Genomic DNA, 17,831 nt, shown 5'->3' with positions numbered 1-17,831 from the left:
GATTCTTCACAAAAAAATACAGTTTTATATCTTTATGTTTGAAGCCTGAAATGTGGCAAAAGGTCGCAAAGTTCAAGGGGGCCGATTACTTTCGCAAGGCACTGTATATAATGGTGCACTACTGTTGACCAGGCTAGGGATGAAAGTAGTGCGCTATAAAGGGAATAGGGTGCCATTTCAGATGTGTATGGAGTGAGGCGGAGGTGTATGGAGTGAGGCGGAGGTGTATGGAGTGAGGCGGAGGTGTATGGAGTGAGGCGGAGGTGTATGGAGTGAGGCGGAGGTGTATGGAGTGAGGCGGAGGTGTATGGAGTGAGGCGGAGGTGTATGGAGTGAGGCGGAGGTGTATGGAGTGAGGCGGAGGTATATGGAGTGAGGTGGAGGTGTATGGAGTGAGGCGGAGGTGTATGGAGTGAGGCGGAGGTGTATGGAGTGAGGCGGAGGTATATGGAGTGAGGCGGAGGTATATGGAGTGAGGTGGAGGTGTTTGAATGTTCTAAACAGGAGTATTTCAAGTGTTCTAAGAGTTCCAGTCAATTCAACCTAAATGAGATGACTTCTGGCTAGCAGAGCCTTGTGGGTAGTGTAGTGTCATAAAGGGAGACGGAAAGACATACCTGGAGTCATTGAACGTGTACCATTCTCCCGAGGTGGGGTTGCGACAGTACGCTGTGTAGTGGCCGCCCATGGTCGTGCCTGAGTGATTGGACACTGCGTACAGGTTATAAACGGCATTTACTGTGGGGGGGAAAAAGGGACAGGGGAAAGAGAGGAATCAGAAGAATGCCACTGTGGTACTTAGACGGACGATTCTACCCGACAGACGATGGTACTCACTGCTGTTTTCCGAGGCAAACTCCCTGAGGTCCAGTTTCTCCATGGGGAAGTTGACAAATGTGGACAGTTTGCTGGTTCTCCGCGCTTCAGAGAAGCGTTTCAGATCTGGACACGTAGGTGGGTAAAGGACAAAACAGTGTAGAGAGGAAGTGTCTGTAAATACACAGAGACAGGGGCTTCATATGGAACCTTGGGTGGGCTTCATATGAAGGTTCACATACATACATTTAACACATAGGCAAGCCTCTTTAGCAACAGAGAGCACTTCTAGGCTGGTCCCAGATCTGTGTGCTTTGGTTGAACCATAAGCAACTCCTCTGACTACGATTGTCTCATACATGTTGTGTTGGCTGAAGCACATTATATGCAGATCTGGGACCAGGCGTTAGCCAACTCCTCTCTCCTTTACAACATCTAACAGGATAAGAGACAAACGCAGGCCAGAAATATAAGGGGCTTGAGAAAGGATACGAAGCACTAAGATCTTGGGGAATTTCTGTACAGTGAACTTCTTTGTGCATCTTCTTCTGGCTTTACACCTGTAGCACGTTGGTTTTTCATCGCCCTCGAGCACATCCTCTTTGGTGAAGAGACTCATGCAGTCCATCAGACTCACTTCTCCGTAGCCCTTCTTGACACATAGACACACGGCACATTAGGTTACATAAAAACGCTGGGACTGTATGTGGGTCTGGTGAACGGTGAATGTGCCATACTGCGGGGAGGAAGCTGGTGTGGATTGTCGATACTGACCTTGGCGATTGGTAGAGAGAGATCCCAGAAGGGGTCAAAGACAGTGGAGCAGTAGCCACACGTGCTGCATGTCAACGAGCTCTTCAGCTGACCCACAAACAGGTCTGTGGAGGGCAGGGCAGAGAGAGACCATTACTACCCCCTCACACACACACACACACACACGTGTGCGCAGGTTGGCATTTATTGTTATGAATTTTGCCCTGGAGGCAGAACGGAGCAATTTCCGCCAGATGGGCCAGCAGCAAAGTCAATTGCCTAGCTATATCGTTAAAAATGTGTTTGAGGTTAGATATTAGGGTTAGCGGTGTGGTTAAGGTTAGGTTTAAAATGGGATTTTATGACTTTTTGCCAGTGCCAGCTAGTGACATCTCCGCAGAGCTGCCACCGGGGAAAAATTCGTGAAGATAAATGCCAACCTGCAAGCACACACACACACACACAAACTACATCAATCAGCAGACTAAACATTACCAGAAAACACTATTTATTAACAGCACAGAGTGTTACTTAACCACTGTGGGTGCTGATGCGTGCCCTTACCCACTATTTTACTGTCCTCTCTCTCCAGGTACTTGCTCCACATTCTATCACCTTTCTCTCGGTCACTGTGGGAGGGACGACCGGACAGGAGAGGGTGTGTCAGTATTCAGTGAGTTAAAGCCTCATGGTCATTGATCCCGCGCCTCCCCTCTTGTAAACCCATGAGAAATCCCACCTCCACACCCACTGACTGCATACTAATACTGTGGGATGTGCCCTACCCTCCCGGTTAACATTCTCTTGACCATGGTAGTTAATGGAGAAAGTAAGAGCAGGAGAGGAGAGGCAACACTCACGGCAAGTGGTCAAAGTCCTCTGAGCTGCCCCGCGGCCGCACCGTGACCCGGTTTACCTCGTTGTGCAGCCCGTCCAGCAGGAAGCGCAGGAACTCCTGGGCGTCCTGTTGGCTGGAGGGAGGGACACAGACAGACACAAAGGTTATTTTTTTAACACATTGGAAAATCATCTACAATACCATTACTGATACAAAGTTATTAGATTTGGAGTGCCTCTGAAATGGCAACCTATTCCCTACAGATGTAGGATCTTAATGCGATCACGCTGTTGCAGGAGAACTTGCAATGCAGGACATTTCAAACTTGTAGTGTATTTGAGGTTTAAAAACACTTCTGAAGTTTGTCATTTCCACTTTGACATTTCTGACTTGATTTTCCCTTCAAATGTATCAATCCCTTCAAAAATGTCTGTTAACTATAATCCATATAACAATTCACATTTCCTGTTGCTCCAGGGTTATTTTCCTGCTGTAGCAAACTGGCTCAAATGAAGATCCTACATCTGTATAAAGTGCACAAATTTTCACCAGGGCCCATAGGGCTCTGCACTGGTCAAAAGTAGTGCACTGTATAGGGAATAGGGTGCCATTTCAAATGTAGGCTTGGTGAATAGTTAGTTGAACAACACGTACTTGTATCCCACAAATCGGGGGGCGTATCTCTGGATCTGAGTTTTGAACTCTGACGGGCCGACCGCCTCGCTGCTCGACGACGTCCACATGGTCTGGAGGAGCTTGGCAAACTCTAGAAGCACAACCGGGAAACCAAGATGATAGATCCAATCCCCTCGGAACAGTGGCAGACATTGTAAAACGGACGACTTTATGGTAAATAAAATGTTCAGCATTCATTGACTGCAGGGGACTTAGGCTAGCTGTCTCACCCTCCATGAGCGCCCCAGTGTTGGTGCGGCTGTTTTTGTTAAGGTCGCGTCGGTGGGAGTTGTGGAGGCAGTAGTCCCGGAGGTTGTGCGTGTTGCTGAGACACTGCAGGATGGAGTTCATGAAGCACTGTAGAGACACACACACACACACACACAGTCTTTAGAAGCGGGTTAACACGCACACTACCATGCTGTTCATGGTACAGGAAGTTACAGCTTTGACAATAATGTTGTCAACGTTGCAGACAAACGTGCAGAGGTGAAATCGTGACTGCTGGAGTTATATTTAGATATTTTCTGTTACATACACGCACATACACGCACACACACACACACACACACACACAGCTAACATCACGTGGCCACATGCAAGCACGGGGGAAACAAGGAACAGTGGGCTGAGTGAATGAAAGGTAGCAGGGATAGAGAGGGAGAGAGTCAAGCCCCCCAGCAGGTACAGAGTTCAACAGCAGCGAAAGCACTCAGATAAGGTTACTGTACACAGTGCAAGTAGACAGTTTATTTTGGGACCCATCCTTCTCCCTGTTGCCTGGCAAATACCCCCCTCCCCTCCTCCTGTTTGTAGAGCCATGAGATGGCATGGCAGATAATCTCAGCTAATGGAAATAGACTAGCTAAGGGAATGTGTTAGTGATATCGAAACACATCCCGTAAGCTGATGGCAGAGGATTGGAAATGTGGATTACACTGTTTTCGGTACACTGGCGTTACTCAACGTTTCTTCCACAACACACATGAATAGAGGCCTAAATATATATGTATATATATGATGTGTGTGTGTGTGTGCACCCAGGCCACTACTTACGGTATTTCCCAGGTTCCGTAGGCCCACCAGGCCCTGGGCACTCTTGGAGTTCTGGGGAGAAGAACACGACAAGGAAAACATTTACGACAAAAGCATGTGAGCGAATGTCATTTTTTGCCAATGGCCCCACGGTCGAAGGACGTCTGCGACAAACATGGGGGCCATCCTCAGAAGAAGAAAAAAACGGAGCCTTCCAGTTATAGGCTACTAAGGCTAGTATAGTAAGGCTACTAGACATGCTATGAGATGTAAAGATAGACATATTCTTTGTCAAACACTAGCCTGGTCCTGTTTCAATACAGAGGGAATCACACCCCCTCAGATGGACAGTGTTTTCCACAAAACTGAAAGATCGCGGCTTAGCAATAGCCTATAGGCCTTTGAGGTGGATAACGGTCTTCGATTGTCGACTAAGGGCTTTGGAGAAAAGAAAATGACTGATGTCACTGCAGTTTAATTAGAGAAGTTCAGTTGTTTTATAATTGAGCAGTAACGGAAACAATTACCAAAGCACCAATCTGACTGCGGACAAAACTTTCATTACATACAGCAGGGCCTAGCCTATCTCTTTAATATGGAATGCAATGTGTTGTGCCTGAAGGCCTTTGTAGAAATGCTACAATCAATTATTTAGGCCTAGTACTTTGAACACAAGTGAACACAAGGCCCCATCACAATGATACAGTCCCCCACATGTAGATCAGCGGAAGGGAGACTGGGGTCGTTATGAAAACGGTTCACGCAGAGTCAGTCAGGCCAGTAACCCGCTCACAATGGTGTTTTTATGGGTTGATGTAGAGCACAGCGCTGCTGGGGAACAAGAGAGGGAACCTGATCCAGCTTCCTGTGGAACTCAATATAACACTGAAGTGACTGAAGCTCTCCAGTAACTCTCACCTGCATGTTCTGTTCTGGCTCATATAGCCTCCCTCCCCATGAGCGCAGGAGTGACCAACCACCACGGGGACACACAGTGAAAAACAGACACACACCCATGTGCTCCTGGTATCTGGGAGTCCAACCAGGACAGTGTGTAGTGTTTATGTAGTTATGAGAACACCGACTTGGACGGCTGTAGCATTTTACTATCATATAAATAACCCCACGCCGTCTGTCCCCCGTCCCCAACAGACCAGGAAAAACCCATCAGGATGAACTAAATCCTCCTTTCTCAATTCCAATGTCAAATAAAGCGATGTATTAGTCCGTGACCACGTGAACAAAACACTTCCTGTTGTCAGTTATTGGTTTACTTGTTTTTACATTTGTGGGAAGTCGTGTGGGAGTGTAGGCTAAGCTTCAGGAGGACCACTGATTATGCTAATAACAATCACACACACCGCTTGTCACCTCCAGAACGATCCCCATGACGTCACAACTTGCCGTACTTTGCTGAGTAATATCATCGGAGCCCAAAATAGCACCTTTCCTTCAGAACTTGCTGCCGCGTTCTCATTGGCTGGGTTGCTGTCAGAGCGGTGTGACTGTCACTGCAGAAGTCATCCTGACAGCCGCTCGCCCGGGGGAACGCTATTTTTACGCGAACGAGCTAGAGGACAATATGACATCACAAACGCACTTCACATCTGGCAAGTGTGACTTACTTGATTAACTGACTGACCAACCAGTGTTCTTCCTTGGACTAGTAACAGATGAATCAGTGTCACCCATTTTGAGAATGCCTCATTCATTAACAATTGATGAGCTTAGTCTTCAAAGTGGTGTGACTAGCCCAGGCACATGCAAGAGGATCCATGCTGAATGCAACATCATTAGAAATGATCTCCATCTGTAGGCTTTAGGAGGATCTTTTTGGGTGACAAAGCTCTAGCCTGAGTCAACAGAGGGAAAAAAATGGGCTGATATAGAAGTGCAGAGAATGTTATTCTGTCCTGATCCCAGTCAGACAGTAGCCTTGTTTAGTCGGACCAACTGTCCGAGAGAACATACTTCAGCTAGATTCGCCAGATTCCCCAGAATACACATTGCACACAAATTGAAAATAAATACTGTGAAAGCTTGGCAAATGGGTCTGAGGTTCAAATTGTGTTGGTCAAATCAATTCTCTGTCCATGGCCGCCTAACCCTACATTCAGGCCTACACCACAGTGCAACTGTATTGACAGCCATTCGAAGCAGTGAGCAGTTCTATTTCAGCAGAATGGTTGAAGGACTGGTACAGTCAGCTTGTGACCAATGTGTGACTGTGGATGGATACTACACGACAGGGGGGTGGCGGTAGCCTAGAGGTTAGAGAAGCAGCGCCTGTGACTGGAAGGTTGGGTGGTTCAAAGCCCCGAGCTGCCTGTGGGGAAATCTACAGATCCGGCAGGGTTACCGGCTTCAATATCCCTGTATACTGTGCCTGTGTTGTGTGTCAGGTTGGTTACTGGGACAATAAAGAATATCTGTGCAACTGGACCAATAAAGCAGGTATTGTTATCTCTCTCTGTGTGAATGCAGAGCCATTGTCAAGTGTTACAACATGCCCAGGCACATCCGTTACACCAACCTATACACTGATCCAGAATATGATGCCATCCAGCTGCCACCATAAGGTGATGAGTTGAAAGGCATGATGGAGGGTAATAGTTAGTGGTGGTGGTTCACACACTTCCCATTTTCAGAGTTGACCTTGTTTTCCACATAACACGGAGACTGATGAATTAATTGCCTTGCAATTCTCAATGTATTTACACATAACATGATCGCTGCCGCCACGCTATCAATCCGAGACATCTCATTGAAATGTTATCTGTAGTTGTTGGGATTTCAGTGTTTTGGGTTCCTTTGCAGACACTGACATTAATACTGAGCTGAACTATCTCATGACGATTTTTTTAAAATTATTTTTTATTTAACTAGGCAAGTCAATTAAGAACAAATTCTTATTCACAATGACAGCCGACACCGGCCAAACCCGGACAGACAACGCTTGGCCAATTGTGCACCGCCATATGGGCCTCCCAATTATGGACGGGTGTGATGCAGCCTGGATTTAAACCAGGGTGTCTGTAGTGACGCCTCAAGCACTGAGATGCAGCGCCTTAGACCACTGCGCCACTCGGGCGCCTGGTACAAACAGCCAGGTACAAGTTGTGCCCTGAATGCTGAATGGGTTGAGTAGGCCAGGCCTGCCTGACACGGTTCCACCTTGCTCCACGGAATGCGGTATAATCATTAGCTAGCAGCAGTGGGTTGTGTTGAGTGAGAGCTGCTGGAGATGGAGAACAGTTTGTTCTGACCTCCCTGTGCCTGGCCCCTAACGGCAAGCAAATACAACAGCAACCCACCAACTGTCTTCACATGGAGTGACTAAGCGGTCATGGACCAGCTCAATCAATTGATATTTACATCCACGGTCTCTCTGAATGTTCAACACCAAGATAATCCACTGAAACAATAGCAACACTTCCTCTCCTTTCAAAGCAGGTTATAGGAAACCCTTACAAGGACTAATATGACCCATAGATAAAACATTTGAGGGACAACTGGAAAAAGAACACACTCTTCATCGTGATAGCCAGATACTAGCATCTGCCACTGGGCTTTCACCTCATGAGAGCGAAGCCCGGGAGCCAAGGATAGCGTAGCCAGGTATACTTTCAGTCATGCCACTCCGCTCCTTCAGTTGACTTTATTCATTGAAGCATTCAATACAATACACTCTCTCTGGGATGAAGCCAGATTATCGAAGATGATCAATGAAGGGTCAACGTTCAAGGTTGTAATAAAATCATCAATCATTGGTGGATAACTGTTTCGGTGGCCAAGGAGTTATCCAGACACTGCTAGATCCACAAGCACCATTAGCTCACTAATGTACGTCAGACGACTTCAACATCAGTCTGAAAATAGACCCCTTGACCAACAATGTTACTTTGATTTGTTTCTCTCTCTGGACATGGAATTATGGGTAAAAATAGCAAGAGGGTGGGACATAATGCCTCATGTATTACAGTTGTTGCATAATAAAAAATAATTGAAAGATCCATTCTAAATATATTTTGATACAGGACTTGGCTATGTAATATCATTCAATATAGGAGCAATTGCTGGCTATGGAGTGAGATTAATTTGAGATTGTATAACTAGACTAATGACCTGCCAGAATACTGATCCTCCACAGAGGCTTAACGGAGGTTTAGCCTACTGCTAGATTGAATGCAATGCTATATTGCTGTCAATGCTGATGTGTAGAAGAACCCCTAGTGAGATCAAGCCTCCTAGATCCTTATTGATTAACAACACATATATTACTGTAACTAATACGCAGACAAGCATTCGATAGATCATCTTGGTGCCAATATATGCTATGTTGTTTTTACCTTGGCTTGATTAATGAGAAGTCCTACAAAGGTTGACACCAGCACCGAGCCAGACATGCTCGAGCTTTTCCGCCGCATCTCTTGCTTCAAGAACGGGAAAGCAGAGGCCGGGGGTTCTTCGGGTACGGTCACCGTGTATGACTGTCTTATGCTGGGCATGTTGACTGTCTGAGATAGTCGGCTATCGGTGTGTTCTGATGCTATGCCGGTATCAGGCAGATAGAGCCGGTGCGCTCTTGATTCACCGGGAGTTGCCGCTCGTTCTCCTGATTTCTATGTCGCAGGATCTTCCTGTGAAAGTGTAGCCTACGTTACGAATATATTCGTATTTTCGCTCGAGCTTGTTCGTTTCCTTTTTGCGGTTGTCATGAAAAACCGAGCCATTCATCTACACTCGATTTACAAGCGGTACATACCAGGCTGACACTCCTGATATCATGAAAAAACACATAAACAATACATTAATTCAATCGTTTTGTAATGAAAACAGACTGAGCAATGTCTTATTTTCTCCCACATGAATTCCATAAATCGAAGACCTCCAGTACACGCAAATCACAACACTTATCACTCGTGCGGTAATCAATCATAGGGCTGATTGAGCAGTAAATGTACACTACCTCTTCAATCTTTTTACAACCCGGACAGCCATAGGCCCGCCTCTTTTCGGCTTAATACTACAGACGTCAGCCGCTGCCACAAACCTCTCCGACGTCAAACACCGTCAGATTGGTCCGTTCACATTTCTACGAATTACTTGAAGGACTTACTTGAAGGTGCTTCCAAGGACACCGGTGGAACGTTCACTCCGGTTGTCCATACGCCAAGCAATGAGATACAACACATTCACTGTCCAATATGTGTCTCTTTTTAAAAAAAGGGCTACTCAGTGTGAGACCCATTCATTTCAGCGCAGGACTACATTTCAGAGAGTTTGGGAGAGTAGGCTCATGCTCATAATCTGTTCGGCTATTGGCCATGGCTGTACTACTCTTGTTGTAATAATACATCTATGCCTAGTTAGCTTCACAGAGGAATACAGTCACTGTGACCCCTACGACTCATCCCCTGCGTAAGGGTTTCAGACCATTTGAAGGTCAAACATTGATGGCTAAATTTGGCTTACAGTATGTCTCTTCTGAGCGTTGTGGCAGATGGGGAGGAACATCAGAATCAACCATCAAGCCTTTTGTAAATTCCCAGTAAAGAAGAGCTCCTTCTCTGGAATGTGAACATTCTGCTGAAGGAGAATAGGGTAGACCTAACATATCTTAGCTACAGCACAAAAGGTGAGGTTTTATAACATGGCAAAACAGATTGTAGGCTAGAACATGTTTTCCTCATGCAACAAATAGGATTAATTGCCAAACCCTTGTCAATTTGCTGTCAATCAATAAAACTAAGTGCTGACTGCAGTTTACCCTCTGTAATAAACATTTAGCAGCATTAGCTCTGAACTCTCACCTATGAGAGACAAACATGTTTGCTTGTTTACAGGCTTCAACACTCAATCTTGTTGCTCACCCCTCTTGCTCAAAGTCTAAAAATACCCCGATTTATTAGGACTCAAAAAGTGAGTGGGAAAATACAGATGGCTTTATGCAGCTAAAATTCCATCGGTCCATTTCAATTTCACCACCTCTCTTAAAACCTAACAAATGACATTAACCTTGGAAAAGTACAGAGTCCCCGACACGGCTAAATGTATTTGCAATGACGTTGCCTATTACATTTGAGGAGATCAGAATGACATTTCCCCATACCAGTCACACATAGAGCAGTGGTCTGCCAAGAAAGGGGATTGGTAAGCAGGAGACATTGTGACGCAGGCGTGAAAATGAATCGAGATCTAAACATCATCAGCCATCAACTAAAGTTAGCCTTGGTCAGAGTATGATAATGGCTACAGAAAGTAGCATAGGTCTAGTATGAACAGCAGACTGCTGCCTAGAGGCCTGCCCACCTATATTTAAATGTTGATAAAAAAAATTTAAAAAGTAACCTTTATTTAACTAGGCAAGTCAGTTAAGAACAAATTCTTATTTTACAATGACGGCCTACAGTGGCCAAACCCGGACAACGCTGGGCCAATTGCGCTCTGTCCTATAGGACTCCCGATCACGGCCGGTTGTGATACAGCCTGGATATAGGCTGGATATAGGCCTATATCCTGGATATAGGCTGTATCACCAATATAGGCTACCTAGACTATTACCTTGATTCCATATGAAATGATCTACTAAATGGGTCTACTAAAATGTAACAACACTGGCATAGATTATTCATGCTGCCACAGCTACTCCCTTAGCCGTTGGTCTTTAGAAACGTCTTCCTCCGTAATTGTGACGTGCTCCTGATCTAGAAGCAACGTGGCAGTAAATTCACAAGTCCTACCGAAAGCATCGCTGGCTGTGACGTGACTCCTGCTCAACTGAGCTAAATTGTACTAGACTAACCTAATGAAACGCCATGAGCATTGCGTCTATGACGCTTGCATGTTTCTGTAATTGTAACTGTATGTGTCGTCCACATCTAAATGCTCTTTATGGTGTCTAGATCTGTAAGTTGTTATGTCGGATATTTGTCTGAAACATTGTTCCCCCCCTACTACTGCTGCTGTTTGGTTTGGACCAGGTCTCTCTTGAAAAATGTATTTGATCTCAATGAGACTAACCTGGATAAATAAAGGTTCAATCAAATATTTCTTTTTTAGAACAAAACATCAAAATAGATTTGATCTCAATGAGACTAACCTGGATAAAGGTTCAGTCGAATATTTTAGTTTCAGAACAAAACATCAATAGGGCAGAAAGTCACATGTGAGTCAAGAGTGGAGGTACATTGTTGTACTTACTGTTTCATTGAAGTGATGTGTAGGCGAAAATGGTAAAGAGAGAGGGCAGTCCCCAGCTCAGTCTTGTGACCTAGCATGTGTACACAACAAACAGCCAAGGAACACATTCCATTATTTACCAGGCTGAGTGTGTGTGTGTGTGTGTGTGTGTGTGTGTGTGCGTGCGTGCGTGTGTGTGCGTAACAATCCCACCTTCAGGGGAGACGGAAGAAAACACAAAGCCTAAAGGATAGCAAACTACAAAATCCGACAAAGAAATCCATTTTTGTATTTTGACTTCTGAGCTAAAGACCTAGTTAGCTAGGCAAATCAATGAACATCTGCCAACCACATTTCCTAGATAAAGGGCATATCAAGGAGACTCATTTGTTCAAGCAAACGCCCAAATTGGTTAGCACAACCAAAAAGGAAAGTAAATCCCGTAGTTCAGCCTAAAGCTAGGCTAGGATACATTTCAAAGTTTTGAAACTCGGCTAAATGCAACAATCACTCAAGTACAGCACACAACGTTAATGAAAAGGACTTTGTGTTTCTGTTGATATTTAGGCTACTCATCATTCTGCGGGCACTGATTGTAACGGAACAGAGGAATACGTTCTGAACGGTCATCGTTGCACTTAAAATCCCTTCATCACAAAAGGCCTGCTGTTCTCAGTGCCAAGTAGAGTACTGATACAGTTTGGCAACGTACTGAACTGTTCGAATCCACTCCCCAATCAAATTCAGCAGGTCACCAGACTGGCGTTACATTTTCATCAAAGCGTTATACTACTGTAGGCGACTGAACAAGGTGGCAGACATGCAACAAACATACTGTTGATTCCGCACGAGTCTAGACATAGAATAAAGCAACCAAGAAACAAACGTCAGACAAATTTCACCCACGTGTGAAAGGCTGGCATCACTGATGCAGAGTTGCGGACACATAATGGGATGCCTGGGGGGGAGGGGGTTGTATAACGGTTCTGAAAGTGTGTTTAATACCCGTTGTAATTACCCGGGCCACTAATTCAGCCACCCAAACAAAACCCCCCCTAGCCCTCTGAGGTAAAGAGAAAAAGGTTATAAAACACAGTAGGCCTATGTAACTAAAACGTAGCGCTAAGGGTGATAGCCTAGCTTTTAGGCTACTTCTCTAACTGATCAAACCCTTTTGCACGGGGTGGGCCTACTTTTTAAATCACTTTTTTTTTCTTCATTTAACTGATTCCATTGTAAAATCCCAGGTTTGTCCACCCCAGACTACAGCACAGTATAAAGACAGAACAGTAGGCTGTGCAATGAAGGCAGCACTACACAGCGCTATTATTACTGTGTCCAGGACTGTGCCAGCTAGCTCGTCCCGGGGTAAAGAGATAGGATGATGGAGTTGACTTTATTGCCAGGGCTACTTCTAGGGCCACTGCCACAAGGTCGTTTGGAGTTAGACGCCACCACACTAGTGAGTTGGCGTGGAACACGAGTTCATTTGGGTTCGGGAAAATAACGGAGCTATTTTTCTCAGTGCCACTTCTAATGTCGATGCCATTGTTCGTTGTAACTAGGAGCTGTGTATTGGGGTCATATTCATTATGCTACAAATGGAAGAAAACTAACTAGATTAGGGAGGGAGTACCTGAACTTGACCGATAAGAAACGCTCATTTTCGTTTCCCGTTGCAGAGCATTTTGCTACAGTGTGCCTTAATGAAGACAACCCAGGGCACTGGGTAGTGTGCAACAGCTGGCAGCACTGAGCTTTGGGATTAAACCGTTTGCCTGGCCGTGCCTGGCTGGATGACCTAAAATGGCATGACGTGAGATCAGGATGGCGTCACAAAAGCCTTTGTTTAGACTAACTGGGCATTTCCTTCACAATGTTTTCCCATGGTTCGTCGGTCAGTCAGCTTTGTGATGATGAACACAAATCCTATGCAGTAGGCCTATGTGGATCGACTCCCAAGGACACGCAGTATAATAGGCACTGACGCCTATTTTACAATGCAGCTTGCTAGTCACAGGCAGTGACACCCAATCACATGTCATCCTACCCACCTCTGATTCTCTTAATTAGGAACGGTTTCAGTCTAACACATGAAGTGTACCTTTGAATCAGTATTTGTGAAGGATCTCGTTGTTACTCTGATTCTGGACCCTGATCTCTCTTTTGACGAACGAATGAAAAATATTTCAAGACCAGCTTTTTCCCCATCTTCGTAACGTTGCAAAAAACAGAAAATGTATCTCAAAAATGATGCAGAAAAGCTAATCCACGTTTTTGCCACTTCAAGATTAGATTAACGCAATGCTCTACTCTCCGGCTACATGGATAAGGCGCCAAATAAACTTCAGCTAGTGCAAAACACGGCTGTTAGAATCATACAGTATTATTCCAGTGCTAGCCTCTCTGCCGTCTTCCTGTTAAGGCTAGGGCTGATTTCAAGGTTTGACTGTTAACCTACAAAGCATTGCATGGACTTGCTTGTACCGTATGCTACGGTCAATAAGATTCCTTATTGTTCCTAGAATTTCTAAGCAAACAGCTGGAGGCAGGGCTTTCTCCTTTAGAGCTCCTCTTTTATGGAATGGTCTGCCGATCCATGTCAGAGACGCAGTCTCAGTCTTTACTGAAGACTCATCTCATCTCTTCAGTAGGCCCGATGATTGAGTATAGTCTGGCCCAGGGGAGCGAAGGTGAATGGCAAGGCATTGTAGTGACGAACCACCCTACTCTCCATTGGGATTCTCTACCTCTGACCTTATTATGGGGGCGTGAGTCACTAGCTTGCTCGCGCTCAACCATGCCATCCCTAGCAGAGTGCATCTCTTCATGCCAGGCCTTTCCCCGCTATACTCGACTCCCTTGGGTGGGTTGAGTTACTGACGTAACCGTCCTGTCCGGATTTGCGCTCCCTCAGGTTCATGCGGTGGGGGAGATCTTTGTGGGTTATACTCAGCCTTGTCTCAGGGTAGTAAGTAAATGGTCTGTTGATATCCCTTAAAGGGCGACTGCACTTGGTGATTTTGACTCTTTTTAGATGTGGTTCATTAAGAAATGCTGAATTCAAACGTGAGTTTGTTTCGGGGTGTGGTTTGATGTGTGTGTGTGTTCGCAGGTGGGAAGAGTTAACCAAATTATTTAGCCAATTAGCTTCAGCCGGCTGGTGTGCAACCGTGGCAAAGTTGGTTTGATTTTGGATAGTCTATCTCTGGGCTAGTTAGGGACCACCAATAAATTACACAACATAAATGAGACAATATTTTCAGATTGCACACCTTTTATTTTTTTCATTAAATGCTTTTAATATATGTATATGAATTTCTACAATTTATCATTGGTTTGAGGTTTTTAAGTCATTGAAATTTGGAGCTATTGGAATTTTAACATATTGTCCTATGTATATTGTGTAATTTACCAATGGTCCTAATTAGCCCCATAGGCTGCTGCAGTCCGAATTGATGATTACTTGTGTGCTGCCAGCTGAGGGTAGATGGGCGGGATTGAAACAAACACAACCTTAATTTACATTGTGATGCAGTCACGACCACAATTCTCACAAAACTCTGAAAATTATCCTATTTTCACTTTGTAGTCAATTTTGACAGTAGAATAAATGTTTCTGACTCACATCGATGCCACATAGGCTGTATTCTAAATGAGAAGTAGTTTTTTAGGGGCAGTTGCTCGTTAAGTGGTGTGGGGGCTGTGATTTGGCAAAGTGGGTGGGGTTATATCGGCATTTTTTGCCCCGTCCAGGGGTAACTTTGAACGGGGCTACGGTGTCCTCCGACCATTAGCACCCCTGTTTTCAATACTCTAGCACCTTCTTCCTTGCAAGGATAACGACACTGAGCCTTTTTCTAAAATGTTTTCTGAGATTGAAAGAACACACTGGGAAGGATCTTAGACCATTCCTCCATACCTAATCTTTCCTGATCCTTGATATCCTTCGTCAGCGTTTATGGCCTGCCCTCTTCAATTCAAACCACAGGTTTTCAATGCAGTTCAAGTCCGGAAACTGAGACGGCCATTGCAAAACGTCTCTTTGTGGTCTATACATTTTTGTTGTTGTTGTGGAATTTGATGTGTGCTTGGGGTTATTGTCTTGCTGGAAGGTCCACTTGTGGCCAAGTTTCAGCCTCCTGACAGAGGCAACCAGGTTTTTGGCTAAAATGTCCTGGTAAAGGGGAAAGTTCATGATGTTATTGACCTTAACAAGAGAAAAGGTCTTTAAAAAATACATTTGATTGATTGGTATCATTAGCTAGGTTTCCCTCTACTTAGCGACAGATTTTCATGTGAATATAAAACATTTTCCCACAAGAGACATTTCCAACCAACTGTGCGTGATGACGTAGTGCACATGAAAATAACTTTTGCAGTTAAGATCTCATGTACTAAATAAAAAATGCATCGCATTTTCAACTCTACCGATGGTTTTGTCACAAAAACTGTTGCGTTATATACTGGTCTTGGCACCTGCTCTCTAGCCAGGAGCTTGCAGATACAGTGTGGGTAGGCTAGCCTACATGACGATGAGATTATCACTGATAAGAGCGAGACCATTTGTATTTGTCAAACGGCAGCCAAGCATCAATCATCATGTCACCAGAATAAGACTCTCGATATTTACTGGAAAGAAGCATCATGCTCATCACCATTCACTTTCACCACCCTGTGAAGTTCTTCAAAAAAGTTCATCTGTAGCCTAATAAACTGCATGCTTTCCCAAATCGTAGTGGGAGGAACAAACAACATGCCATCGCGTAACTCCAGGTTTACTTTGACATGGTGCTTATTATATCAATATTTGCGCATAAAGGTGTGTCCACCTTAATTTCTCGCATAATTCATTTTACCTGACAAAAAGGTCCCACCATGTCGGGAGAACAAATTGTTTATCGACAATTATGAAACTGTAGCGAAATGTCCTGTTTCCATCCGCACTGTCGTGACTTTTTCCATGCGTCAGGCAATTCATAAATGGAAACCTCGTTAAAGAAAGCAGCTACGCCAGTTGCCTTCTGGTGCTTGTGTCAAACACAACAGCTTGTTTATCAATGAGAGAGAGGTGAATAATCAGATGTCTTCGAGAGAAAAATCATGTCTTCCTAGAACGATCAATACCACAGTGTACTTGACCTACACAACCTCCTTTCTCCCATCCTGACCTTCCATCACTCAGCCTGGGAGAGAGCTGCTCTGATGAGAAGCTGCTGGTCCGACTGGTTTCTCCGAGGCATGACCCAACACATTCCTCCAAACATGACTCCATAAAAACTCCTCCGGATCCATACCCGAGAACAAAGGCTTTCCTTGCACCACGTGGAGTGGATGAGCTGACAAACCGTTGTGACTCAGCCCACAGGGATGCCTGACAGTCGGGACGAAGATTCAACGCAGATATTTATTGATGCTAACCTTTATTTAACCAGGAAAGACCATTGCGGTTAGAAACCTCTTTTTGCAAGAGTAAGATTGAGTTGAGCCCCTATCTCCTAAATCAACCCCCCCCCCCCCCCCTTCCCATAAAGCGCAATCACAGTTCTCAGACAAAGTTGGCACACATAGTCCTTACTTCACCTGCTCTGGGCACCTGCCTACTCTCCTGTCATGGTAAGGGGATTTACTGTATAAACTCCCTGCTCTAAACCGGTCCGGGTGGAACATTATACGAATTAGGAAGGATAATTAAAATGACTTGATGAGAACATTCGAGCCCAGGGCTCAGGAAATTCTCTCGTGACATTAAGAGAAAAATCTCAACCTCTTGGCCCCAATAGGCAACCCAGTTCCAATGTTCCACGTACAGGAGAGGCATTCCCTCATTGACTGGTGACTGTTAATTACAGAGAACATTCCGTACCACTTGCGAGTGGCTTCGGTAATTCAGAGATGGTGGCAAGCAACGGTTAGTCTCGATGCATCTTTCACTGAAGAGTTTCATTACAGCACATCAACAGCCTGTTTGCCTGCCTGATGCTGATTGTGATAGATGTTGCGAAAGCAGCTTCACACCAACAACAAAACAGCCTTGTCAAAGAGATCGGCTTGCCCGGTTGTGAAACAAATGTCCTCCTACTTCTCCTTCCCACAGTGGTCAGTAATCAGGGCTAATCCCGTAAGTGGGTTCATTCACACTCCGCTCTCTAAGGACAGGGAGAGGAGGATAGCCAGGCCAGCCACTCCCCCAGATGTCATTACTCTCCATGCGTCACAGAGGGAACACAAGGAGTCTAGTCAACGGTACACCTGCCTCTCTGACAGTCAGTATGCAGGTTTCCACTGACCCAGGTTTATTCAACAAAAGCAATGTCGGGGGAAAAAAATCCTTTCCACAGGGGTGTATTTTTATTTTGTCTACCTTTCTTTATTTTCGACCAAAATGATGATTCCTGAATACTTTTGAAGGTACATGTGATGTAATCATGTAACTAACTAATAAGCTCCGGTCCGCATTTCATTTTACATGCCTACTGTTTGCAAAATCGATTCATTCAACAACAAAAAATGTGTTTCTTTGCAGGGCAAT

At 44.9% G+C, this 17,831-nt stretch overlaps 1 protein-coding gene across 6 annotated transcripts in view; it reads right to left on the bottom strand.

Annotated features, from left to right (window-relative positions):
- Positions 1-17,831, bottom strand: part of LOC110503631 (ubiquitin carboxyl-terminal hydrolase 2) — a 31,845-nt gene that overhangs the window by 4,109 nt on the left and 9,905 nt on the right. For 2 of the 6 annotated variants that reach the window (XM_036961963.2, XM_036961962.2), the window contains exons 4-12: positions 4,139-4,189; positions 3,313-3,439; positions 3,062-3,173; positions 2,430-2,540; positions 2,134-2,198; positions 1,591-1,694; positions 1,309-1,468; positions 838-942; positions 618-738 (exon numbers count right to left, since the gene is read on the bottom strand). In XM_036961963.2, coding sequence (XP_036817858.1) covers positions 618-738; positions 838-942; positions 1,309-1,468; positions 1,591-1,694; positions 2,134-2,198; positions 2,430-2,540; positions 3,062-3,173; positions 3,313-3,439; positions 4,139-4,189 — 956 coding nt within the window. Of the gene's footprint in view, positions 1-617; positions 739-837; positions 943-1,308; positions 1,469-1,590; positions 1,695-2,133; positions 2,199-2,429; positions 2,541-3,061; positions 3,174-3,312; positions 3,440-4,138; positions 4,190-8,466; positions 9,299-17,831 lie in introns of those variants that run through there. The other 4 variants (XM_090218189.1, XM_036961965.2, XM_036961967.2 and 1 more) reach the window with 3 other exon arrangements.

This window comes from Oncorhynchus mykiss, chromosome 24 (genome assembly GCF_057628025.1).
Source record: "Oncorhynchus mykiss isolate SJ-2025 chromosome 24, ASM5762802v1, whole genome shotgun sequence".
Taxonomy (NCBI): domain Eukaryota; kingdom Metazoa; phylum Chordata; class Actinopteri; order Salmoniformes; family Salmonidae; genus Oncorhynchus; species Oncorhynchus mykiss.
The sequence above is the reverse complement of the archived record's forward strand: the minus strand, read 5'-3'. Positions and strand labels throughout refer to the sequence as shown.